Source organism: Prorops nasuta, unplaced genomic scaffold, assembly GCF_024137725.1.
Source record: "Prorops nasuta isolate Cenicafe-Biocafe unplaced genomic scaffold, Cenicafe_Pnas_1.2 PNAS00006, whole genome shotgun sequence".
Lineage (NCBI taxonomy): Eukaryota > Metazoa > Arthropoda > Insecta > Hymenoptera > Bethylidae > Prorops > Prorops nasuta.
In genome coordinates this window covers 1,212,693-1,239,199 of record NW_027116803.1, presented here as the reverse complement: position 1 = coordinate 1,239,199, position 26,507 = coordinate 1,212,693, and the positions used below count along the sequence as shown (strand labels likewise).

Genomic DNA, 26,507 nt, shown 5'->3' with positions numbered 1-26,507 from the left:
ATATACTCTATAGACTCGCATCAGTATTATTTTGCGATTTTCATCATACCCAATTCACACTGAGCTATGACATATTTGATATTCGACCGATATCCTGATGAAAATTGATGTATTGCAAAATTGATCAATTTTTCCCTCGTTCGCTTGTATTGGCAGAGCGCGCAATCATATATTTCACATCATAGGATATCGTGAAAAAATAGATAGATTTATTAAATATTCCTCTAAATAATTGGAATATACAGAATACCCAAAGAGTAATAAGTTCCTTTATTGGCTCGGAGATAATTTTATAACTTAAAATTCGATAAATGCACAGAAAGCTTGTTTAAACTTTTAATTGGCATTTGACAGTATTCTTTTCCCATTGGATACTAGAAATCGACTAGAAATGTTTGTACTCAAGAAAATACGAAAGGGTTTATGTATCGTATTAAATTCATGACTTGCCCAGCAATCGGGTAGTCAATACTGGCAACTTTGTACGGGATATCGAATTGTATAGACTATGCGAGTAGAATACTTATTTAACAGTATCGTGTAGACTAACATTATCGATAAGGTGTATAAAAAATTTACAAAACTAAATGATGGCGCTTCTTTAATCGATGTAATTCATTGGTAAAATTTGAATGTTTTAAAAAATTAAATCGTCGGATTTTAAATTGATTATAAAAAATGAGAATAAAATTATGAAAGCTTTGGCGAAGATCCTCGAGGCATTCAATTGAAAGTTATTTCACGATTGACACATGTAATTTACAGCTAAATGCTGTCTATTGTCTTGTTTATTATATTTATTACAGAATACATTTAGTATTTTGAAAGCCAGATTTCACAAAATTTGAAGGAACACATCATTGTTTCGAAATAGTTGATATTATTACCTTCCAGCAGTTGTAAACTCTCCACAACGTATAATTGAACGAGCTTCATGAATCTAATATGTTTATTACGCAAAGCTGATTAGCGAAAACAATTAACAGCGACCTGCAAACATCTAAACCGTTAATCCTACTCGTTTAAGTACCTTCTATGTCAGATTTCGATGCTGTGGACAGTACAATTTGTGAGGCTTTGGCGGAATATGTGAGTAAATATTCTGAATTAATGTGTATTTTTAATCATTTAATCGACTTAACAATAAAATTCATTGAAACCATCGGTATTAGTTTCGGATCTGCTAAAGCCATGCTATGATTATCGTTTCATATAATTTTTTTTATATAAATGCTGATATTTCAAATTCGAATTGATTAAAAATGAACTATTTAAAGGGCCAAAACTACAAAGTATTTATTAATTATTTGCTGTTCAATATGGCTGACACATGGGTCAAAGGTGAAGAATATTACTTCCGGTGTATCGAGACACATTCGATCTATTGGATTTCCCGAGGGTAGCGGTATGGGGGTAAATGTGAATCAATCATTTATTTACCATCGACTAATATATCGTAGCACGCTCGAGTAACCTGGTAACTTATAATTAACATTGTTACTCTTCAGTCACGACACGCATCATCTCCTTCAACCATGATTTAAGAGCTTAATTAAGCTAATTAATTCTAGACTTACCACCAAATTGATTGCAAATTAGCGAATAGAAAAGAATCATTTCTTTGCGAATTGTCTTATTTTCTTTATTAAGCTCCATTATTTCTTTGATAGATATTTTTCGCTATTGGAATACCAGTGGACATTCCAGATAAATCTGTTTCATTTTCTTTTTACTTTGAAGCAAATTACGGTTTGCCTTCGTCATGGAACTCTACTTATTATGACGAACCATACTATAATAAACGGAGCTTAGATCGAAATTTGGCTTACAGTGTTTTAGAAGCTAAATTTGACAGGTAAGAATACATCTAGTGGCTTGATTTTGAGTAAAAAACATATTGTGATATCGTATACACCTATTTATTGTTGTAGCTTAGGATACTCGGGCTACGAGTGTGTACTAAGAACAATTTGCGAGGCTAAAGAATATCCTCTATCAGAGAATGGATTATTAGGAGATATTCTTCGAATAATATTTACGTGAGTTTCAAAAACGATAATACACAAGGTTTATTTTAACATGAAAAATAAGTACATTTTCACTTATAACATTTTAGACCATCTTCGTCTCAAAATGAAAATCTTTCCAAACGTATACAGAAAGCTGAAAAAACGAAAAATTGCGATGCACATTATAAAGCATGTCCAATAAGTCTTTTTGGTTTAATTTCTTGAATAACATATCTTTTAATTAACAATAAACTGTGAAATATTCGATAAGTAAGCATTAACAAATTGGAATTTATATTTTTTGCAGGGAATATCATTAAATGAGAATATTGATAATCTATGCAGGATAGACTAGAACAGTGCATCTTAAATATCAATATACTTAATATTATCATTACTACCCGCTAAATTTTTACGCTACCTATTAATTCTAGCAGTCACCATAATTACATACAAGCAAAAGCCCATAAGGTTGCAAATACATTTCTGATAAAGCCTCGTATTCTTAGAAAGTCACAGAAACCTTAAAATAAATTTGATATATTTATAACGTTACGATATCAAGCGGGATAAGAAATAAATTATAATGATATTTAGAGACTTATATTGTAAAACATAGTTTCTCTTTGTAAGATCATTTTCAATGCTTACTTTTCTCTTACTTTTACCTTATTAAATGCAAGTTAATAGATTAAAATAAAACTATTGCATTCTTGTTTTTGAATAAGTCAATACCTATTAACGTCAATTATTTAACATAATCATTAAATTCGTAATTAATGTCTTCAAAAGTTAACCACACTTACAAATTATAAAAAAATTCTAAATTTTGGTATAGAAAAAATATTTTCCAGACTTTTAGTACAAAGTTACTAAAAATTTCCAAAAAGTTACGTCTTCTTATCTTCAATGCTATTTACAGGAATAGGTAGTACAGTTTCCATAACTTGGCCTTTAGAAATTCGATTCCATTGCTGTAGAGTGTGTGACACATTTTCATAAACAATAAATGTTATCACTGTCGCTGGCGTAACTCTGGTCAAGTTGACGCTCAAACCCTTGTAAAAGCCTCGCCAACTTTCATACCTGGAACGAACCACCAGCAATACGGTTTTTACTTTTATAAAATTAAAATTTTTGCTAAAATTAGAAATTTATGTTATATATTAAAACAACCCGCGTACGATTCTTGACACAGTTTAAATGCTGAAGTGATACAGACTATTATCGTTTCCTTGCACAGCCTTATCTTCAAAATATAGACGGTCAATTACTATTTAAGAATTCTATTTTACAACAAAATAAAAATGAGAATTTTATGTACGCATCAAAAATCGTACTGCTGGTGGTTTAATTCAAGCTAGTCAAGAGCATCTCGATGTGGACTGTGAAAAGCATGAAAAGTACTTGTAATTAACGTTGCAAAGTGAGAAAATAGATTTATAATAATTTAAACTCAGCTATTTATAGGTATAATTTAATTTATTCAATTTGTCACAATTTAATTACCTTGTAACCATCTTAATTAACTAATGTTCATAACGATTCCTTGATAATTAAATTCTATATACAATGTAGGATTCAGCAGATGTTACAGTTCCTTATGGCTACTACCAAAATACTCAACACAATTTGGTAGACTTGAAAAAGCGTTAATTTATCAATCATAGTGACTATTTCAATAGCTGCTCCATAGATGTTACTTTTGCTGAATGCTACCAATTGCGTAAATAAATAAATTCGAACTATTACATAGAATTTCTAGACAGTTAAATTTACTGCTATGATTCTTCAATTACCAGAGTTCCTGCCTCTATTGATATTTATTTTTTTATTTTAAACTTCAATCAGTTAAGAAATTAAATGATTACAGAACAGAAATTTGAGGAAAATCGTGACTATTGATTCTAAGACTACAAGCCCTCTGTTCTTATCACCGCAATTTTAATTAGCTACTTATGATAACATTTAAAATTGTTCAAAAAATCCAACTAAAACCAGTTTAGCTGGAAGGTTGTGTAATGCGAAATTATTAACACAAATTGAACTAAATTCGTTAATTCTGCCACAATATTTTGGTCATAAAGAGTTTTCATTTAAATAGATAGTCATTGGATAACTTTTTCTTTCTCAAATACAACATTAATGTAAAAAAGTAATCATCATCAGTATTAGCAAACATAATCAAAAATTATATTTATCATCAGTTATAAATTAACCAATATTATATTGCAGCTTTTACATGTTGTAATTATGCAATTACACAAATTGAGTATACAAGGATAAGTTATAATGGTCTGAAACAATGAGAAAATTGATAGAAAAAACATAGATATTAATCCCTCACAACATCAAATGGATATAATTTGATCTAAGGTAACTAAAATTATGTTTCAGTCCTCTTTTAAAAATATAATCTTTTAATATGTTATACGAAGAGAAATATTTAAATAAACCCTACATTAAAAAATAAAATAAAGTGTATAGCAATTGCAATCCATAAAAATGGTTATTGTCGAAGAGAGAATGAGAGAAAGAGAAAGAGAAAGAGATAAATATAATAAAATCAAGATTTAATAATATAAATCCGAAGAATAAATGTACTAAATATTTATTATTTGATACGAGCGCGTATCCCCTAACATTTTATCCGAATTACCCTATGAGTAATCAAAAAGTGACCATGGTTTGGCTACTGTATCAAACAGATTTTAGAAACTCGAATTCACCAGGTGAGAAACGGATATGAAAAATGTCAAAAAAGAATAAATATTATTAATTATTGGACAGAAGTATCCACGTTTTTAAGTAATTGAATTTCCATTATGTTTTACATTACTTACGACAAGGTAGTAAAGGAGTGAGTGGCACTACTGTGAATAATACTGTCTTATAAATATTATTTTGTAATTTTTGTCATAAAATAATAGAAAGTTTTTTTATCCTTTATATGGATATGAGTACATAAGAGTTGTAAGTACATTTTAAAGGTTTAAAAATAAAAGTAAGTGACGACAACGTGGATCTTTCTGCCTACAGATGACATCAGTAAGAACAACCACATTAAAATATTGTTTGATGAGCTAAATCTACAGAAAGCACAAAATTTGTATGAAATAAATCACGATGGTTTGTCACCAGTAAAAGACTCGTAAATCAAGAAAATTAAACAAACGTTAGGGGTTACGTGCAGAAAATATGGTAAAGAGCCTTTATAAAAGCCCCTTAATCCTTCTAACCTATATGTTTTTCGAATGCAGTCCCAGGTACCCAAGTAATTATGATGATGATCTTGAAGCCGAGCTCTTACAACTTGGTAAGGATAAGTTGCAGCTGCAGCACACAATTTTGAAATTGCAGCAAATACAATATATTGTGTTGTAGTCTAAAAAATATAACAATCATTTATTTTTTATCATCATTCAAGCACAAACTTATTATTCTGAATATAAATAAAAATTATGCTTACTAGCTTTGTATCAATAGGTAAATTATAATGAGATGTGTATCTAAATTTCATCTCTTCATATATCATAAATTGCACAGCACCGTGAGATACACCAACTATTCCAGGAACTATACCCTATTATTTACAAAAATTATTTAGAATAAATGAAAGTAAACTTAATTTAGATAATTTTCATATTAACAGGTGCTTTAAAATGTGAAATTTCTTATCCCTACCTTATACAAGCCTCTTATGCCTTCAGTCCTATAAATCTTTCTAAGTGCATCAGTTGTACCATTATAGATTTTTGAACTAGTAGTCTCTACAGCTCCTGAATATTGCAGACAAAGTCGTGTCTTTACTACCCAGATTGGATTGACCATAAACAAAGTAAGAATTCCTGCATTTGCAGCAGCCACCATGTGCACAGTAGGTCCTAAAGGTATCTTAGAATTTCCACCTTGTAGCCATGTCTTTATACTATTGTAACTAAAATACAACAGAAAACTTGCTCTTCACTGCTCTTAATACAAAAGTGGAGTGGACCATTATAAGATACTAACAATAAGAAATAAAGTCCCCATGAGCTGCCAGATCCAAGAATGTTTGGTGTTACTCCTCTGTAAAGACCACGGATTCCTTCTGATCTTAAGATTTCTTTAACAGCACTTTTAAGACCATCGTATTTTGGAATTGATTTTGTTTGCCCATCATTTACTGAAACAAGATACATATATGAATTCATTTTTATTTGCAATTTTAAAAAATTCTCTTATGCCATTTAATAATATAGTTCTTTTGTTACTAATAATAACGTGTATGTGCATCACATGATTCTGGTGTAATAAGGTGTAATTTGAAATTTCGCGATTTTTGGTAAACAGCCAACGAATTTTTAGACGAAAATAAATGAACTCTAAACTCTCTTAAATTAAGTGTCACAAAGGCATTTACGATGATAATTTTGAACAATGATGAACCTAGATCTACATGTAAATAAAGTACAGATAAGAAACTTATAGGATTATTATCGTTTAAATTTGAAGGGAGCAACGGTAACTATCGGAAAATAAGTAGCGCGAAACATTCTAGACGATTCCATTGTAAATTTCTAGACTATTATACCGACAGTTCAAAACAGAACATTCTTTCTAAAAAACACGTCTTGCTAAAAAAAAATGTAAACAATTTTCAGTTCAATCACTCACGGAATATTATAATTGAACTGTGATTCAGGTTGAATGAGCATGCTATACAACTGGAGCAAGAAATTAAAAACAATGATAGTACCAGCGATAACTTCTCATCTAAATTGCTTACGGAACAGCGTTGAAATGTTTTCGATGTATTTTATCTATGAAGAAAGAGAAAAGATCTACATCGAAAGTAGTCACAGTAAATAGATTTTTTATAAGAAAACATTATCTAAATAATGAAACAGCAGGTATATTTAATGATTCCATTAATTATTAATACTGTTCGTTAAAGAAAATAAAAGGAGAATTACAAGAGGACAAGAGTACTTTATCAAAAAGCTATAACGTCGTCAAAGAGGAAAATATATGTTAAGCCCTCTCTCTAATGACGCAAATTCTTGACGAGCGCAACAAATAGATTTGGCAAAATGAAATAACAGAAGTTTATTCGTAAAGGGCTATCGATTCTCCAACTTGAACTATGATAGGCTGCTATTTTGAATTTAATTAACAAATACATAGTAGCCAAAGCTATTCACTTTTCTCATTCACCTTGACTTTGCTTAAGAATACCACGACCTCGGAAAAAGAACGGTCAACGAACAAGCAAGGCTCATTTTCTCGTGACCGCTTAAAATAAATTCCGTCAAATATTTTTTGCGTCATTTCAAAATCGTCAAAATATTATCGTTACAAATTCACACTTCGAACTACAATCTGCTTTGACTACACGTCATACGAATATACATGTATACCGTTTTTAAACACTGATATATCGTGCATTTAACATTATATACTGCACCGAAAACTTCAAACATGCCTATGTATTTGTTATACAGAAAGTATTCTGTGCAATACAAATAAAATAAAAAGCAAGGAGAGCAGGTTTAAGCAATATGCCTTGAAAATGTTTGAATTTATGTGAGTAAAAAACAAAAGACAGTTTTGAAAAGAGAAATAATCAAGCAAACGTACAGCAGAGCCCCCCACGTGTTTGGCTTGGAACGTTCCGCCATTTGCCACACAAAGTGTTCTGCTAGGTGTACAAGCAATAATTTCTTTATTCAATAGTTAACTCACCTGCAAATCTTAGTTTGATTAGGTCCAATGGATGAAGCAATAAGGTTGAGACAACACCACCGGAAACACCGGCGACTAAATGCTCATACCTAAAATGACTTAAAACTGGATATAAACGGGATGTTCCCGGCGTGCCGCTATTCTTGATCGTGGTCATTTTTTTCGCAGCTGATTGTTCCTCGTTTGTCACCGATCCACCAGTTGAATATTCACGCGCATACCTGCTAGAATTAGTGATCTTATCGTCCACTCTTCGGCATGTTTCTTGGTCCACCGCAGACACTTTACGCGAGATGACGAAAGAAATAATTTCTCCACACGCCTGACTGCTGACTGCTGAGCTGACTTCACTTCACTTTCTCTTGCTCTGACACACTCTTTTTCTATACTCGTTCTTTCTCTGTTCTGTTCGTTCCTTCTTACTTTTCTTTCTCTCTTTCTCTTTCTCTTTCTCTCTACACCCTCTCTTTCTTCTCTCTTTGATCTTTCTTTCCTCAAAAGATTACGCAATACACTGAGACGTTGCGTACGCTGACCGTCGCCATACTAAGAAAACCAAGTCCACATTAACACTGCGCCTTCATCTACGCATGAAGTCGACGCCATGCTCTTTAACTACGTCATAAGCTGACCGCTCGATTCCTATTGGTCCTTCCCCTCGCCTCCATTTTGCGCGCGTACTTCAAATATCAGAGTTTTAAAGAAATTTAAATTTCCATTTAAATAATTTAATAGGCTTAAGATAACTAAAAAATATTTTACTGTATTCATAAAAATTGATTATAAATAATATTTTTCTTCGGAAATAACAAAAATACACGTGAAACATTTTATCTTACTTATAAATTGCAATTTCATATATTGCAAAAAATAAAATAAAATTTTGTCTTTTATATAAAATAGATGATAAATTAGTTTGTGAATAGAAATGAATTTTTAGAATCATTATTATAAATCAATGCATCAGAAATCTTGAATAAATATTATTTGTAAACATTTTAAATATTTCATACGATGCGCGAATTTATTGTGCTAAATTTAAATAATCTAATTTTAATTACAGATCAATCATTTAATTTATGTATTGGGTTTTATGAGTATACTGTAGGTGTGTCGATGGCTTATGTTAAAAGTTTCTTATCCGTATCCACGGAACAGAATATCTTGGTTGCCAATATCAGTACCTTTTATCAATTTGTACCTGACAGTTCATAGATTGAAGCTTATTAGTGCACACGGTGCGACTGAAACTACTACCTCAGTTTTGCAAATAATTCTACGAACTTTAGATCATAAACGTATATAACAATTAAATCTCGTGCCAATAATTGTCAATTAGAATTTTCTTTTAATTAAACGAATTTCTAAAGCTTCCTCTTAATAAAATAAATTTTGGTTCTACCTTTTTTACATACTTGTACTTTCGAATTAATTATAAATTGCTCATCGTCTCAGTTAAAGTGTAAGAAATATTATTAATGTAAAGCTATGAATTATTTTGATAACGTGACAGTTGATGTAAAATGTAATGACGAAGTGAGTGCTATCATATGGCAACGTCAAAAATAATAAGGAAGACGGACAAAAAAAATTGATAAGCAGATCCCAAGGAAAAAACTACTTCGAGCTTTGTTTAGCATCTTTCGATACACAAAAGTGTGAATAAATAATGGTAAGAGCGCTATTAAACCGTTTTTATAGCAAGATAATAAAACAATTACTTCAACGTGCTGAATATATTGTAATAAAAATACTATTTACAACTGGCTTTAAATCTGACTCAAATTAATACTTTTCTTGTGGTTAAAAATATAACTTTTATCAAGAGCGGATACTTGGATTACCAGAATCTTTTTTCATTTCCAAGATCTAGATAAGAACGTTCCTTTGAAATTCGTTGAGCTTTCACATGTCAACTCGTTAGCAAATTTTATCAATTGCCAGAAAGTCACTTGAATACATATAAAGAGAACGAACCGATACCTTTTCTGTTTGTATAAAATAATTCTAAGAAGTAATTTTGATTTGACTATTAAATGTTAACATTTTTTTAATTAGAAAATGATAATGGAATAGACAAACGGATGATTAAATAATTTTTATTACTCTACTAAAATATTTTCTTCTGCTAAATATTATGTCACTTCCTCAAACAATGATTACTTTATACAAGGTGTTAAAATTAATTTCTAACACAAAGATACTCGCGAAATATATGTCTGTTAGCACCTTGCGGTACAAGAAACGTTCTGTGTTTAGTTTTATTACATCGCAGCGACATAGTGCGCCCGCTTTTTCTGTTTACTTCCATCATAAAAATAGTCCATAAAGTTATTTTCGTCTTGCACCCATATGTGGAATTTCGTAAAGCAAAAGTTGGTACATCGCGCATCGAAAGAAACCGCGGAATATTTTAATCTCTTGGTAAGTGAAATGATCATTTTCGTGTTAGGAACAGTTTGATTTTTATTTTGCAGCACGTAAATTTGACAAATCTCCAATTTTTCACAATTCAATGAGAAACTATCACACATCGGCATTTCAATAAATAAATAAGTAATCCGATTGACGTTGAGTCGTTAATTTACAATTATCAACGAGTTATATATTATATTAAGTTTTTAATTAACTATTCGCTTCCTATATTTATAACTATACGTGTAAATGAATTTAACTCAATTTCATAGCATCCTCCATCATGGTTTTGTGTTCATTCTGGTAAATAACTTTGCTTCCTGTAGCTGGAGAAGCTGAACATTGTCTGCCAGCATATTTAACTTCCTCAATTTTAATCCCTAAAGCATTCGCTATTCTCTCTCTCACGTAGTAAAAAGCACCTTGATTTTTGTGTTCTTCCTGCATCCACGTAATCTGAAAGAAAAAAATAAAGGAACACTCGTATAACGCATCTCGAATTTTTTATCGCGACACTTGGAGGTGTCGTACCTTAGATTTTGGATACTTGGCAATTTCCTGCGCGACAAGGGAATATGGGAATGGGCATATCTGTTCTAATCGTAAAATGGCAATTTGTTCCGTCAGTTTCTTCTCTTCCCTCAAAGTTAACAGTTCATAAAAAACTTTTCCCGAGCACAATATTATCTTCTTTACTTCTTTTAGGTTTTTAACGGTGTCCGGAATTAGCTCCTTAAAAGTAGTATTAGGGCCCATTTCATCGAAGTTGGATCGAACGCTCGGGTGTCGAAGGAGGGACTTTGGTGACATGATTATCTATTTCGAAGAAATCGTAATCCACTTAAATCTCTGAGTATATTCTCATTTTTACAAAATTTGTTCTCCGAAAAAATGGCAATCTGCACTCGAAAGACTATCATTTTGACAAAGGCTCCGAAACGGCGTAAAAATCCCATGCAAAAATTGCTAATCTAATCGCCAGACACTGAACTATAAATTTAGTATAAAAAGATGGATATAAAAAAATAGCAAAGCTTCTGTTAACGAGCATACGTTGCCCTCGGTATATCTTGCAATAGCAAATAAGAATTATAATTATTTACCGAGTATAATTATAGATTATTAATAAAGAATCGTTAGTCTCTTCGCTAATTAACATTACGCAAAACACCTCGACAGAACTTTGCACTGGTCATTCTAAATAATAATATTATTATCGCTGTTTGTCCACTTTACCACGTCACGAGGAACTGTTAATCGTTATCGTTTTCCGACGCGTATATTGTTTCCCGAATGGAATTTGCAGAGTTGAAAATCAAATGCATCGTTCGATTCGACCAGGTGATATTCGTCGTATTTTTGCTGTCATTGAAACAAGTATAAGTCTTTCCCGGAAACCTGAAGAGACTAATGAACTGCACGTGGGTGAGGAAGTTGGTGCTCTTGCCAATAAAATTATTGCGAAAAAGTAACAAAATCCATACAAGAGTAATTATATTAAACGATATTCGTGCTATGTAGCCAATCGTTTCAATTTGCAGTAACAGTAGCGACAATTTCGATAACTTATCAAATTCAACGTCTGCGCCAGCAGGCCACTGACCAGGGGCTTCCTAAAAGGCATCAAGAGTTGCCGTCGAAGCACATGGAAAAGATTGGCCGGAGTAGTCACGTTGCAGACGATCCAATTGATGTCATAAAGCTGCCTAGTCATGTCAACTTCGCCCTTGAGAGGGTCAAGCCCAGTATTCGCCAGGTAAGAGCAGTCGTCGTCGCAGGACTGCAGGAATCTTTCTAATCTTGCGGAAGAGTGTTCCGGACCTTGTCCTTCCATCCCGTGCGGAAGAAACAGCACCAAGCCAACTTGCCTCCCCCACTTGGTTTCTCCGGAACACAAGAAGGAATCCAGTATCACCTGTGATTCCATCAAAATTGCATTTTTTACTCGGTCCCATTTATCTCTCTCTCTCTCTCTCTCTCCCTGAAAATTGAATATTCCAATCCACAATTACCTGACACGTATTCGCAAAGTCTCCAAACTGCGCTTCCCAAATCGTTAAAGTATTATGGTCGTAGCTCGAGTAACCCAACTCGAAACCTGACATAACGATCTCGTCGTGATAACCATGCGTGCTCTATGTTAAGTCATCGACTTTTCATCCTGTTTCGTGTACTTACCACAAACGCCATATTCCGATAACGGTGAATTGGAGACGGTATAAAGGGCTTGTTTAGGAAAAACGTCATTTAGTACGTTTTTCCAAGTCAAGTCGATGTTCTGATCGTGCACAATGTGCATGCGATGAGAAAACGTTCCTCGTTCAACGTCCTGTCCCGATAAACGTATGTGATGACCGCGTTTTAAGAGGCTCAAGTATGCCAGAGACTCGCCCATTGCCCAGTCCACTTCATTGTTCTTCGCTAAAGTTTCTCTCTTCGACATTACTCTGAGAATCTACAAAAATATAAGCTTTTTCTATATTCATTTTACGTTCGATTAATGCATTCGTGTTCTCCGGAAATATAATGCAAGGATGTTTATCGCGAATCCTCTGATAAGAGTGAATAATTGTACTGTGTACAGTGAAACGCAAAAATTATGCTTTAAAATTATTGTCTAAGCCTTATCTGAAATATTCACGTTGAACTGTGGTACATTAACCAGCAGTAAAGACTTTCCTAAGTGGTTTAGTTTAGCTTACTCGACGTCGCGTCATTTCCATGCAGTGTTGCCAGAATAATGGCTTTAATTTTTCTTCTCCACTTTAAGATTCTCGCTCCTTTTGTATTATATAGGGATTGGGAGAATAGTGGGGGAAAGAAATTAGACACATTATAATGGTCCGTGCATACCAACACAATCAAAGTGAGACGAGAACGTGAAGCATTACACATGCATACCACCAGCGCTGTCTATCGGTGAATATCACAATTTTTGACATTTTTTTTCGTATAGTATACAGTTACACATTCTCACTTCAAATCGTTGTATATTGGTGTGCACGGTCCCTATTCTAGCAGCTGTCTGGCCATCATCCCTGATTTTTAGTCAAGCGGAAACCTCCGTCCTCCAAGCTCGAGTCCCTTTCTACCTGCGCTTATTACCACCAATCACAGAATATTTGTTTTTGACCTGAGAGATCGAAGGGGAAATACGGCCAAACGAGCAAAAGTGCAAACTTAAAAACGACATTATTGCTGGTTAGTGTACCTGTGGATGAGTTGCAATTTTTTCAGGCGGTTTCACTAATTTGTCACACATTAATTTGATCTCCTCTATCTCCAAACCCGTGGGTGGAATTTTGTTATTAGGACTCTGACTGGAAAAGAATTCTGACCAAGGTATGTCGAACCAATCGCTGATCTGCATGGAACTGATCGTCTGAGACATTTGGAATTCGGTTTCGCAGTAGTTTAAAAATTTGCTAACTTCCTAAAATATATAGCGAGGTTATATTAATTGTTTTGAATATTGCAAAACTTTGAGATTCGGGTAAGGCTACTTCTTTCGCGAAAGCTTCCGTGATTATTCCATCCTTGAGTAATTTATCGGTGTAAATAGTTAGAACATTGGGAAGAGCCTTTATTCGTTTGTACATGAGTGGTTGGGTCAGCATAGGCTCGTCCATTTCGTTGTGTCCGTTTCTCCGGTAGCCGACAACATCCAATACAACGTCGTTATGAAATAGAGACCTGATTTTAGAATGGCTTGCTTATACATTTCTCTCGATAGCTCGTATGGGAAGATATATGGAATTTTTCACACTGTCCTATACCTGTATTCAGCAGCCACTTGGCTACAATACGCCACTAAATCTGGATCATCCCCATGCATATGAAATATAGGGGCATTTACGACACGTGCAACATCGGTGCAATGTGCACTCGATCGAGAATATCTTGGATCGGTGGTAAATCCAACCTAAAATTGTCCACATTTCTCACGATTATTGGATTTACTGTACAGAAAACTGTATATATAAATTTATTTTACTTGATTATTGATGACGATGTGTATGACACCACCAGTCGTATATTCCGGCAAATTAGTTTGGTGCATGGTTTCAAAAACGATGCCTTGGCCAGCGAAAGCTGCATCACCGTGTACCAAGATAGGCAGGGACTTTACACCATCTAGAAATAATTATTCCATTTAATTAATCTGGCACAATTTAATTGGAATAAAATTTCACAAGAATGATTATTGGAGCTTTACGTGCACTGTCATTCTTAGCTACTTGTTCTGCTCGAACACGTCCGTTTATGCAAGGTGAAACAGCTTCCAAATGCGAAGGGTTAGCCGCTATAGCCAAAGATATCACTTTCTTGCTCCTGAGATAGAAAATTTCTTTCTTTCATTCAGCATTTACTTCGTGTATGGATAAAGTTTGACGAAAATAGAACCTTTCTAGTAATTTTTGCGTAAACGTGCCAAGGTGATATTTCACGTCACCGGAACCAAAGCCTTCCAATGGTATTGGATTGAATTGGATGAATAATTGGTGCATGGGTTTCGAGCACACGTTCACCAAAGTACTCAATCTACCTCGATGAGCCATACCCATTACGACGCTTTCTACTCCTGAATTTATTATTTAAGAATTATAATTTAAAATTAAACTACTTTGCTAATCAGCAATAATTCCTGTATAATGATTCCTCGTGTACCCTTCTCGGCTGAAGTTTCCAATACTTGAACGGTGGATGCTATAAACGATTCGCATCCTTCCAAGCCGAACCGTTTCTCGGATCCATATTTTTTTGCCAAGAAACTTTCGAAGGTCACGGCCCTCATGATGTCCTTCCAAACTGCTTTCCTGTGATCTGGCTGCAGCTCCCAAGCACCTGGGACCTCAAATTTTTCTCTCAACCAATCTAGCTATTGATGATTAAATAGAAAATATTAGAAATTTAAAATATAGTACACTGTGTGATTGAGAAATTAAAATATTAGACAATTTAGAACGTGTCAAATTTTTACCACGTGGAGATCGTTAATGTAAGTGTATTCGAGTCCTAAATGACCACAATAGATTTTATTTAATCGCGTGATGATTTCTCGAAGGGGAAGGTGAGTCTTATCACCACCGATCCTAGTGGAAGAACCGAGAGGAAATTCTTTATTCATATCAGCTTCCGTCAGACCCTTTAAGTGTCCTCTGACAACAATTGCTGGTGGTAAGTTTGCGGTTCCTTGCAGCTTGGATGATTCAGGGTTTTGAATTCCCAAGGGGTCGACGTCCGCAATTAAATGACCTCGAGTCTTCGAATAAAAAAATTAAAAATTGTTTATTATGTTAATTAATATTTATATCATCCTAAAGCTTAAATTAAATAAACGAATATTACTTGATAAGCCCGAATAGTAGAATTCAAATCTAAAGTCCCCTTAATAAATTGATCCCCCTGCAATTCACTGCCTGACATATTTCTCTTACTTTCTTTAGCACGATGTAATCCTAAATAGATTCAATCGTACCATCAATATTATAAGGTATAACGAGAGAGTACGAAGGTTACAGATTATATCAATTTATAATGATCCAAAAACAAAAAAATATAACTATATTAAAGAAATAATTACTTTATTTATTATAAATGTTTTCAATTACCTATAGGTTCTAATGGTTTTAAATTGGCTGGAATTTCGAAAGATGCAGGAGTTATTATTTTAGATGATTCTGTGACTTTTGCTTGTTCGTCCTGTTGAACCAATTTAAAGTACTCGTTCCAGGATTCGCTGATAGATTTAGGATCCTGCAGCCAGAGCCTGTACAACTCCTCCAAATAATTGGCATTTGTGCCACTGAGGAAACTATCATCACTCTTTTTTCTACCATTACCACTATCGTTATGCTTAAGTCGTACAATATTTTTTGCTAAAAGAGTCTCTTGCGTGCATCTATGAATACTTTTGGATCGTTTGTATGCTCCTTCGCATGAATTTGATCGCTGATAAACGCTCGAGATGAAAATTTGCCTTTTCAAGAACATTTTCCCATTTACAGAACGACATAACTATCACTTAGAAAATAATGTAGCTAGCTTACGCCACGAGAAAATTTTAATTTTAGTCAAATCTAAAATAAATTTTCCTCGATTTCTACTCGATTTTTTTGTAGGTCTCAGCCTTTCTCTATTGCCCCACGTGGATCGTCTTTGTAACCTTGAACGCTTGTCAAAATTTGAAGCAATTATTAGACACTTATTTTTCTCTTTACTTGTGGTAATAATGCTTTAAATAATAGCTTGCGAGATGACAGCTGTTCTCACTTACAAAATGCCACCATTTACAGATATGCGTTTTTTTGTTGAAAACAAAAAACAAACATTAGAAAGATGGAACATTTTCAAAGAGATGATTTATTTAATAACCTACGAAATATCATACGTCAATTTAACTTTTCTTACTATTTTTTACAAACTGTGAATTTTTTTCGCGAAATAAAGAAGAGCTTTCAGTCAAAGTTTTCATTATTTTGGAATGCTTATATTGTTCCTTGGCTAGACGAATCAGTGAAAGCAAGTTCTTACAAGGAATAACCTTCTCGTAATTTTTATTTTTCAAGAATCAGTGAACTAAAGTTTTGAAATTGATCATTCTTAAATGCAAATTCTATTCTAGCCAATAAAATTGATATTTTATTTTAGGGTAGCACAACCTCTGTATATTCCGAGCATAGGATTATCAAAGTAAATACTGACAATGATGTGCAACATAAATTTTTCCCAAACAATCGCGTCATTTCCAGCAAAGTAAGTATTCAACAGTTGAAATCTATTAAATTCGTTTAGCTTTCTTTTTCTCATGTAAATATATTGCAGTATACCATATGGAATTTTATACCAAAAAATTTATTCGAGCAATTCAGGAGGATAGCAAACTTTTACTTTCTTATCACTGCCCTGGTAGCAATGCTGATAAAATCGCCTATCTCACCTTTGACTAGCTCACTACCTTTGCTATTTGTCATATTGGTGACAGCCTGCAAGCAAGGCTACGAAGATTATCTGAGACACAGAGTCGATCAGAGAGTCAATAAAAGATTAGTTACGGTTATCCGGAACAAATGCACGCAGGTTCTTAATTCTATTCACTTTTCTACTCTTATTAGTACCTCTTATCTGATAACTCCAAGCTGCTTTAGGCAAACTATTTAATTAATAACTTTAAAAAAAGATTTCTTCCTATTAAAGCAAAGATTATATTATTTTTATCTAGGATATACACTGCCAAGAGATCGTTGTTGGAGATTTGGTAAAAGTGAATAGAGACGAAGATATCCCCTGCGATCTCGTGCTGCTCTACAGCAAGGAAGAAAATGGCTTTTGTTACGTCACGACGTCTAATCTCGACGGAGAAACCAACTTGAAAGTAATAAAAACTAACGATGCTCTGTCTTTATCACTTTATCGCATAGTACTCTAATGATCTTTTAGATTTCAAGTAATTATTAATCTAACTATCGATCACACGTATATTACAGACATTACATGTGCCAAAACTGGTATCATCAATGACTTTATCGGAAATAGTATCCATAGAAGCCACGATAACTGGTCAGAATCCCCTAGCAGACTTGTACACTTTTCATGGAAAACTGGAAATTGAAAATGATTCCGAGATAAGCAGTGGATATTTGAATATCGATAATATTCTATTACGTGGTGCAAGACTGAAAGACACCGAGTTTATAATTGGCTGTGCAGTTTTTACTGGCCAAGACACAAAGCTTTCTCTCAACTCCAAAGTAACGACTAATAAATTTTCAACAGCTGAAAAGTATATCTCAGATTTCTCAGTAGACATTATTCTTTATTTGATCGATTACATTAAACTTGAATATCTTTCTTTCTCAGGTCAATTAACAAGTATCTTCTACTGTACATTTGTTTGTTATTGATCGAGGTCTTTGTCTCGACTGTATTAAAAGTGACGATAGAGGCGAATCAGGCTTGGGACGTTTATTTAGGACCAAGCGATGACCCAGGAGTGCCTGACCTGCTGACTGACATATTAAGCTTCACTATACTGTACAATTACATAGTACCCATATCTCTCTACGTCTCAATTGGTAAGATATATCCCACAGTCTAAACTCTGTCTTCAGCAATAAGCAGTCCCAAAGCTCGGTCTTTGTTCCCTTTATTGTAGTAAATAAAAATAATATATCCTAGACAACAATGATATTCGAGAATAATTGTAACACAATCTAACACAGCCAATTTTTTGCTTCAGAGCTGCAAAAATTTCTTGGCTCTTTCTTCTTTGTCTGGGACCTCGAAATGTACGACGAGGTCAGCAATCAAACAGCAATAAGCAATACTTCGGACTTGAACGAGGAGCTTGGCCAAGTGGAATATCTGTTTACTGATAAAACTGGCACCTTGACAGAGAATCATATGGTATTCAAACGTTGTTCCATTGACGGCTATACGTACATGGAAAAAGACTGCGATGGATTTCTTTATCAGCTACCTCCCAATGGAGATGATACCGAGGCTGTGAAACTGGCTACCTGGAGGGTATGATTATCTATATACTCAATTTTATTTACCAAAATGCCTTGCACACTACGCGTACATATCAATCGATTATTTATTATTTTACAGTCAGAAATCTGGCATTTTATGATAAGCATTTCGATTTGTCACGTGGTCCAAATCGCACCTCCCAGTCACAGAGCTAGCATAATAGCGAGGCGTTCAGAATATCGAAAAAGTTTTAAGTTGAAAAAAATCACGAAAATTAATAGTACATTACTGATGCATCCCGATTTACCGGAATACCAGGTAAACCTATTTTGAGAAGCGTAATGTTGTTTTTCTTATCGATCGTCAATAGCGATAATACCGCATGAAAGCGGATATGCAGCGTCTTGTGATTAAATTTTATCGCAGGCAGCGTCAGCCGATGAGAAAGCGTTGGTGGAGGCCAGTGCGAGATGTGGGATAGTGTTTAAAAAGTCGAGTAGCGATAGAATGGAAGTTAAAATTAAAGATAGCATCCTCACTTTCGAGAAACTCGGCATACTCGAATTCAGCTCGGGTATGGGAGAATTGATTATGCGTTTGTTTTGAATTCTTTTGATCAGCTGTAGTTCATCGGTAATCTCGTGTCTTTGTTATTTCATTCATTAGAGAGGAAGAGAATGTCCGTGATCGTGAGGGACGCAGCGAACGATATTTGGCTGTACTGCAAGGGCGCCGATACCGCTGTTTTCCCATTGGTCGACGAAGGTAAAATCGAGGAAGCCATCAATCACGTTCGAGACTTCTCCATGGTAAACTTATTCCTGAAGAAAAACTGATGCAAGATTCTTGGAAAAATTACTGTATCCTTGGTACGATTTTTCTTTTTTCAGAGAGGCTTACGCACCCTCGTGGTTGGATTTAAGAAGCTGAAGCAACCGGAGTTCGATATCCTCATTAATAAGGTAGAAGAAGCTCGGCAAATCATAGGAATAGACAGAGCAATGTACGTAGAGCGCGCTTATACTGAAATGGAAAGTGGTTTGACTTTACTGGGTGTCACCGCAGTTGAGGATCGACTTCAGGAGGGCGTGCAAGAAACGCTAGAGTCTCTGCGAGTTGCTGGAATCAAGGTGTTTATCAACAGTTCGCTTGAAATTTCTTCTTCTCTTCGACAATGTTTACTAAACTGGCTTCTTCGAAGGTCTGGGTTCTCACCGGTGACAAAGCTGAAACAGCGGAAAATATAGCTTTTCTGTGCGGTCATTTTAAATCCGGTACGGAAGTGCTTAGACTGATGGATCAGAATGTTTCACAAACATGCTTCCTCACACTTACGTCTTTCGAGTGAGTACACGTGAACGCGTGACAATATTTATGTTGACGCTCAGAAATGATGACTCGTGACCTGTTGATATTGCGTGATCGTGAAAAAGTTTCTATTTCGCAGGCGAAAAATAAAATTGGAGCCTTACAAACAATATGGATTGATCGTTGATGGGATTAGTATTAAACTGACGCTGAAAAATTATCCGGAATTGTTTAAGTTTATAGGAATGGCATGCGAGTCGGTGGTTTGTTGCAGACTAACGCCGTTGCAAAAGAGTGAGGTAAGCTGGGGATTGAAAAATAGGATATTTTTTGCAGTGTTTCCTTGTAGAGATTATTTTATAGGAAATATTTAATCTGCAGATCGTGCACTTGGTTAAAACAGCACGCAGTAGGCCGACTACATCTGCCATCGGTGATGGAGGAAATGATGTGTCCATGATACAAGAGGCGCACGTGGGAATAGGTATTATGGGAAAGGAAGGTCGGCAGGCAACAATGTGCTCTGATTTTGCAATAGCTAAATTTATGTACCTGAAAAAAGTACTACTGGTACATGGCCATTGGTACTATATCCGCATTAGCACATTAACGCAGTATTTTTTTTATAAGAATCTGGTTTTTATTACTCCGCAATTATTGTTTGGAATTCACAGCGGATTTTCTACCCAGGTACTGCACGATATTTAAAATTTATTTATTGCTATTTGTACATAAATTAATTTTTATTTCATAAGACTTTATACAATAATTAGTTTTTTTACTGCTATTTAAATAACAATTTTATTTTCCTATAGTGACTATAAATAATATTGGAGCTTTAATTTTGAAAAACAAATTCTTTTTTCTGTTTCTGCATATGGTTATGAATATTGAGGATGTACATTCGCGAAATATAGTGCACAAATCTTGTGAATATCTGGCAATAACTGGAGGATAAGTATTTATCACACATGCATATATACATACGCAAGATTTGTGCATTTTATTTAATCGTGAGAATATACATTTTCTATATTAACAAGAATATGCAGAAACTAAGGAATATTTGTGTTCCGAAATTAAAATCGCAAGAATCATTTGTTTTTTTTTCAAGTTTCTCGTATAGAAGATTATCGACGTAAATATTTTCACTGTTCTTGTTTTTTATAATTGATTCATTGCAGGAGCTCTACGACGGGATGTTCCTCATGTGTTTCAACGTACTTTTTACATCTTTACCTGTGATGGTATTCGGCTTACTGGAGCAAGATCATAGTTCCTCGAAACTTTTAAAAAATCCACATTTATATAAATTATACAGAAAGAATTATTTATTGTCTAACGTAGAATTTGTCAAATGGACTATCACAGGTATCTTTGATAAAAATTTCATTACTCTCTGGCGTTCTCCGTTTCTTACAACTATCTGACTAATTTTGAATGATTTCAGCCATTTGGCAGACTTGCTTAATTTATTTTTCGTCGTATTATTTTATACATTTGAATCCTGTACAGTTATCGGACAGTACCCCATTTGACCATTGGAGTTATAGTACAACTATTTTTCACATAGTCACTTTAGTTACTAATCTACAGGTATGTGCAATTATAATAATTAAAAGAGAAAAAATAATTAATTTGTAATGATATTTTTTACTCATTTGCAGATTTTATTACATAGCTCATATTGGACATTGGCATTCATTGCAAGCATTATTTTATCTGAAATAGTCTTCCTTGCATTTGCGTTTTGCTATTCGCTTATAAACGTGTAAGTATTTATAAAAAAAATAGCTTATTCATTGGAAAAATTAGCAAAAGCATTAAATTTATAATATATTTTAGAAAATATGATGGCAATGTATATTGGGTATTTCAAAAATTACTGATGTCGCCTACATTTTGGTTGTTGACCGGAGTATTAACAGTTGCATGTCTCATTCCTGGTTTCTTGGTGGTCATTTGCAATACATACAGGCCCGAGAAAGTACTTCGGAAAAATGAGGAATTACCGATAGACCCGAACAATTGTAATAGTTGTACTAATATTATAATAGACACTACTGACCAATCATTGCCGCAGGTAAACCTACATATATAGGATTTTAATCAAATTTGCATAGTTGTAATCTAAATTTTTATTGTAACTATACTAATAATGACATTCTTTTAGACTCGTCGCTTTAGCAATTTCATCTCATGGAGAGGCAGTTTTTCCTTTCATAAGACTGAATAAGCAAATATTAGCAATAATGTTTGAAATACCCCCACTTTTTCTCATGTGAGTAATATCAAAAGGAATACTCTCATAATTTTAATGAAAACTGCATGAAAAATGGGTATTATCTACGTATAAATGTGACCTCACTTGTGTTATTTCTAATGGTATTGGTATATTACGCAAATGTATTTAACTATTTTATTAACTTCGAGCAACTGTAAATGACGTGACTAATTGATCTTTTCTTCAAAGATAATGTGACCGCGATAACCGATTTTAATTAGTGTGACTATAAGCTGTAAGTTTTTTCAGTAAATATCAGCTACAATAGTGTGTATATATATATATATATATATATGTCTTAGTTGTACATGTACTTTAGAAGAAGAGTTATTTGTATGTTAATTTTAAAACGGTCATTTAAATTAAACAATATTTAGCATGCAATTAATTTTTTTTTAATTTCGAATCTTAATAATTTTTTTAGTTCATTAAGAACAGATTTATTACTAATAACAATTATATTATATTTAGCGTAATTCGAATTGCTAGCTTAATCAATGTAGCCACGTATGATCGCAAGTCTTTATTTCGACTGACGCATGAATGCAGCTTGCGTATTATATACATAGAGCTGTGATTTGCTAGGTGGCGGCACGCGAGACGCGAATCGTGAAAACGTATTACCTTCAGAGTTAGCCTGCGCTTTTTGACTTTTACTTGGTGAAACTCAGGCAACAGTGGCATTAATTTTCCACTGGTTCCACCAAAAATGATGATGCAGCTCGAAAGATTGGTTAAAATAGAATCCATGTACCCAAATGACTATATTTGAAAAACAGAACATGCAACTATCTACAATCATAATTTATTATCGTTATCGCCATTTTGCAAGTGTTCTGCATCTGCGTGCCGGACACGAATCTAAAACTTTATTTAATATTCAATCCATGTAATAACGTGTATATTTTTTACCGAGTATTGCATGTGGCATTTAATAATTATACAAAATAAATCAATAATAATGTGATCAGGTAGATTAGTGGTTATTTTTCTACAATATAAGTTTAGGGTGTTTGACTAATACATGTGATATGATTTCATAATAAAATTGTTGTTCCTAATTATATTGATAGAGAATATAACATATGTGTATACTTGGTCTTCTGACTTATCAACTACTGACTATTATGCTACATTTATGTTGCTCTATATTTTATATTTAAGTCATGTCATGAATTAGTTAAGGATTTAGAAATGTGTGCATCAAACTAAATTAAATTTAATTATTTTAGGATTATAATAAATAACCATGAATTATACATCACGTTACTTCAAGCGCATCATAGTAGCAGTTTTTATAGCTGCATTATTCATTTGCGTGGTACACCTACTTAGATCTGAACCATATTTTAATGAAGATGTTCCTAATATCGAGAAGCTGTAAGTTAATTTATAAATTTATATTACTAATGGACATACAATTATTATGCTCGATTCTAAATTTTTAAGCTTTGAAATATCTCAAATCATAAAAAATTCAGAGCAGCGTCTAGACTTTTTGGGGTAGGTATTGTCAGTTGCTTCTATGAACATCGAATATCATTTCATATTACTTTTTTAAGTTACTTATTACAGAGATGGAGAGGCAGCTTGCAAATTGCCCAAGTTAGATGTTTTAAATCCTGAAATTATGAAATTTTTACACAATGTTTCACCATTAGTGTGTACACCTGAAGATTGGGTTACTGTTGAAGGATCAAAGCTTACAATAACTAAGAAAGCAAAAAACAAATATGGACCAATATCCTGCATATTTAGAGGTATTTTATTATATTAAGAATATTGTAATATTTTAGTACTTAATAATGTTATTTGCTTGTACAGAAATAGCCAGAATTGATGACTATAATGTAAATTTCTTAAAGGAAGCAAAGTCTGATGATTATTATATTTTAACAGAAAGTGATTTTGTAAAAGTTTATTGTACATCGCAGAGCCGTAATAAGTAAGTATTTTAGAATTAATAACTGTATAAATAGTATTGGTAAGTTTCAGTAATTAAAATATAGTGACATTTTTTTTAGATGGAAAAGTATTTTAGCTGGAGTAAGAGATGAGCCTTTCAAAAAAATAGAGAATGGTTGGAAAAAGACCTCTAATGATTCTTTAAAGCTAAATGTATTAATGTTTGGTTTTGATTCTTTATCTCGGAATACATTTATACGTAAACTGCCAAAAACATATTCCTATTTGAAAGAAGAGTTGCAAACTCTTATATTAGAGGGATACAACATAGTAGGTGATGGTACTCCACAAGCATTGATTCCTATTCTAACAGGAAAAATTGAACTGGAATTACCAGAAACTCGTAAAAGAATGGGACTGAAGGCACATTATGTGAATGTATATCCAATGATATGGAATGATTATAAAGAAAAGGGATACATTACAGGATTTATGGAGGATGTTCATCATATTGGAACTTTTACTTATCGTTTAAAAGGTTTTAAAGAACAGCCTACAGATCATTATATGAGAACATATTATTTAGCAGCTTCTCCTTACTTTCGATATTCAAAAAAGTTTTGTATGGGTGGTACTCCCAGGCATATGGTGAGTATTTATCACCTATAATTGTTTTTTCCAGTTTAATTTACTATTCTTTATCCCCAGGTAATGCTAAATTACATTAAACATATATTTAATGTTCATAAGAACCAACCAAAATTTTTGTTTGGCTTCCATGGGGAGTTGTCCCATGATTCATACAATGATATTGGAGTAGTAGATTCAGATTTGTACTTTTGGCTAAAAGATTTGTATGCTAAGGGTCATCTAAATAATACTGTACTAATTTTAATGAGTGATCATGGACACAGATTTGCAGAAATTCGTAATACACTACAAGGAAAGCAAGAAGAGAGACTGCCTTTCTTTTCATTTACTTTTCCTCCGTGGTTTAAAAAAGTTTATCCCGAGGCCCACGCAAATTTCATATTCAACACACAACGTTTAACAACACCCTTTGATGTACATAAAACATTGGAAAGTATTATTAATTTTAAGGGTCCTAAAAATGGAAATTTAAATGAGCGGGGTATAAGCTTATTTGATAAGGTAAAACGAAGTTTATTAAATTTAACTAAGCGCGATACGTAAATGATGTGTATTCTATGTTTATTGAGAGTACATTATTTATTTATAATTTTAGATTCCTTTAAGAAGAACATGCTCTGATGCATTCATTGAGCCCCATTGGTGTGCTTGCCTAAGTTGGGAAGAAATAAGTACTAGGGACCCGAAAGTAGTAGCTGCCGCGAAATATTTTGTACAGTTTCTTAATAATTATACTAAAGACCAACGTGATATATGTGAAATACTTCATTTAAGTGAAATATTATGGTCTTCTAAACTAATACCTACAAAAGGTAAATAACTAAAACAAAATAAATTATATATGTTTGATCAAATATTGTGTATTAATATTTACATTACATTAGTAAATAATAATAATTTTTTCAATAGGTTTACTAAACTTTTATAAATCTGGTGATCAAGATGGATTTAGAGGAGATTTTAGCGCAAAAACAAAGCTAACAAATGAAATATATCAATTAAAAGTAGCATTAAAACCTGGTGATAGCTTATTTGAAGCAAGTATTACTTATGATGTTATGAAAGATAACTTTAGTACTAAGGTAAGTGTTTCTTTGCTAATTAAAAAAATCTATAATAAACGTACATACAGCATTATATTTATTTTTTACATTAGATTTCAGATGTTAGTAGAATTAATAAATATGGATCTCAAGCAAGGTGCGTAGAGAATTCTCTGTATCATTTGCGAAAATATTGTTACTGTAAAGATTAATAAGCAGTAATAGAAAAGTGGCCAATGTATAGCATATAGATATTCATAGCAAAGCAAACATCTATTTATTGATAAATTTTTTAAAGATGTGCCATTGATATCAGTTCTAGTGAAATGTAAGTAGAGTAAATTTAAAGCTTATTAAAAGGTTTGTACGATTAAGAAAAGGCCGATAAGTCTTGAAATATTGTTAATAATTATTTCCAAACGTGGATCAAAGGATATATGCATGCTATATTTAAGCAAATGTTTAACTGGGAATAAGTGGGGGTATGTTGCAATTGAAGCATTCAATTTCATGTGTATACTGTATAATATGCACAAACAAATGTGATAAATTATATTCTATGTAAATAAGTTACATTAAATGTACTTTTCTTATTAGGTTTATCGTAAATAAAGTACAAACACAGTAGTGTGCCAATCATACATCTAGTTTTGAAAATATTAAGTTCTTAACCCTTACACAATTTAGTTGCTA

The 26,507-nt window shown here is 33.2% G+C and overlaps 6 protein-coding genes across 10 annotated transcripts; 3 read left to right on the top strand and 3 right to left on the bottom strand.

Moving 5' to 3' along the window:
- Positions 1–578: 578 nt before the first annotated feature.
- On the top strand, positions 579–2,234 carry LOC136774408 (uncharacterized). The gene is made up of 5 exons (XM_066728681.1): positions 579–1,089; positions 1,278–1,413; positions 1,671–1,855; positions 1,932–2,039; positions 2,117–2,234. The coding sequence occupies exons 1-5, from the start codon at positions 1,049–1,051 to the stop codon at positions 2,232–2,234; spliced, it is 588 nt and encodes a 195-aa protein (XP_066584778.1). The 5' UTR covers positions 579–1,048.
- Positions 2,052–8,286, bottom strand: LOC136774407 (solute carrier family 25 member 32). The gene is made up of 6 exons (XM_066728680.1): positions 7,734–8,286; positions 6,021–6,174; positions 5,694–5,946; positions 5,479–5,592; positions 5,249–5,394; positions 2,052–3,095 (listed from the first exon to the last, which is right to left on the bottom strand). Exons 1-6 carry the CDS (start codon positions 7,888–7,890, stop codon positions 2,900–2,902), a joined length of 1,020 nt encoding a protein of 339 aa, XP_066584777.1. The 5' UTR covers positions 7,891–8,286; the 3' UTR covers positions 2,052–2,899.
- Positions 8,287–8,886: 600 nt separating this feature from the next.
- LOC136774143 (phospholipid-transporting ATPase IF-like) lies at positions 8,887–23,587 on the top strand. 5 transcript variants are annotated; one of them, XM_066728253.1, is made up of 21 exons: positions 11,473–11,616; positions 11,690–11,904; positions 16,800–16,904; positions 16,974–17,228; positions 17,371–17,523; positions 17,636–17,931; positions 18,009–18,223; positions 18,388–18,674; positions 18,762–18,941; positions 19,050–19,197; positions 19,290–19,432; positions 19,514–19,753; positions 19,825–19,967; positions 20,071–20,230; positions 20,313–20,621; positions 21,116–21,302; positions 21,382–21,527; positions 21,599–21,702; positions 21,777–22,014; positions 22,105–22,212; positions 23,448–23,587. In XM_066728253.1, exons 1-20 carry the CDS (start codon positions 11,559–11,561, stop codon positions 22,165–22,167), a joined length of 3,645 nt encoding a protein of 1,214 aa, XP_066584350.1. In that variant the 5' UTR covers positions 11,473–11,558; the 3' UTR covers positions 22,168–22,212; positions 23,448–23,587. The 5 variants fall into 5 exon arrangements, with proteins under 5 accessions (XP_066584352.1, XP_066584351.1, XP_066584350.1 ...); XM_066728255.1 differs by lacking the exons at positions 11,473–11,616; positions 11,690–11,904 and adding an exon at positions 8,887–9,405; XM_066728254.1 differs by lacking the exons at positions 11,473–11,616; positions 11,690–11,904 and adding an exon at positions 9,955–10,157.
- On the bottom strand, positions 10,185–11,215 carry LOC136774145 (2-oxoglutarate dehydrogenase complex component E1-like). The gene is made up of 2 exons (XM_066728260.1): positions 10,680–11,215; positions 10,185–10,604 (listed from the first exon to the last, which is right to left on the bottom strand). The coding sequence occupies exons 1-2, from the start codon at positions 10,956–10,958 to the stop codon at positions 10,404–10,406; spliced, it is 480 nt and encodes a 159-aa protein (XP_066584357.1). The 5' UTR covers positions 10,959–11,215; the 3' UTR covers positions 10,185–10,403.
- LOC136774425 (2-oxoglutarate dehydrogenase, mitochondrial-like) lies at positions 12,082–16,496 on the bottom strand. Its single transcript, XM_066728707.1, has 14 exons — positions 16,426–16,496; positions 16,174–16,368; positions 15,761–16,128; positions 15,498–15,607; positions 15,130–15,411; positions 14,817–15,027; positions 14,553–14,730; positions 14,371–14,480; positions 14,143–14,282; positions 13,925–14,070; positions 13,652–13,841; positions 13,360–13,581; positions 12,327–12,603; positions 12,082–12,129 (listed from the first exon to the last, which is right to left on the bottom strand). The coding sequence occupies exons 1-14, from the start codon at positions 16,494–16,496 to the stop codon at positions 12,104–12,106; spliced, it is 2,526 nt and encodes an 841-aa protein (XP_066584804.1). The 3' UTR covers positions 12,082–12,103.
- On the top strand, positions 23,505–26,455 carry LOC136774144 (uncharacterized). Its single transcript, XM_066728259.1, has 8 exons — positions 23,505–23,718; positions 23,791–23,975; positions 24,040–24,160; positions 24,240–24,768; positions 24,829–25,272; positions 25,367–25,583; positions 25,681–25,853; positions 25,928–26,455. The coding sequence occupies exons 1-8, from the start codon at positions 23,642–23,644 to the stop codon at positions 26,024–26,026; spliced, it is 1,845 nt and encodes a 614-aa protein (XP_066584356.1). The 5' UTR covers positions 23,505–23,641; the 3' UTR covers positions 26,027–26,455.
- The last annotated feature ends 52 nt before the right edge of the window (positions 26,456–26,507 follow it).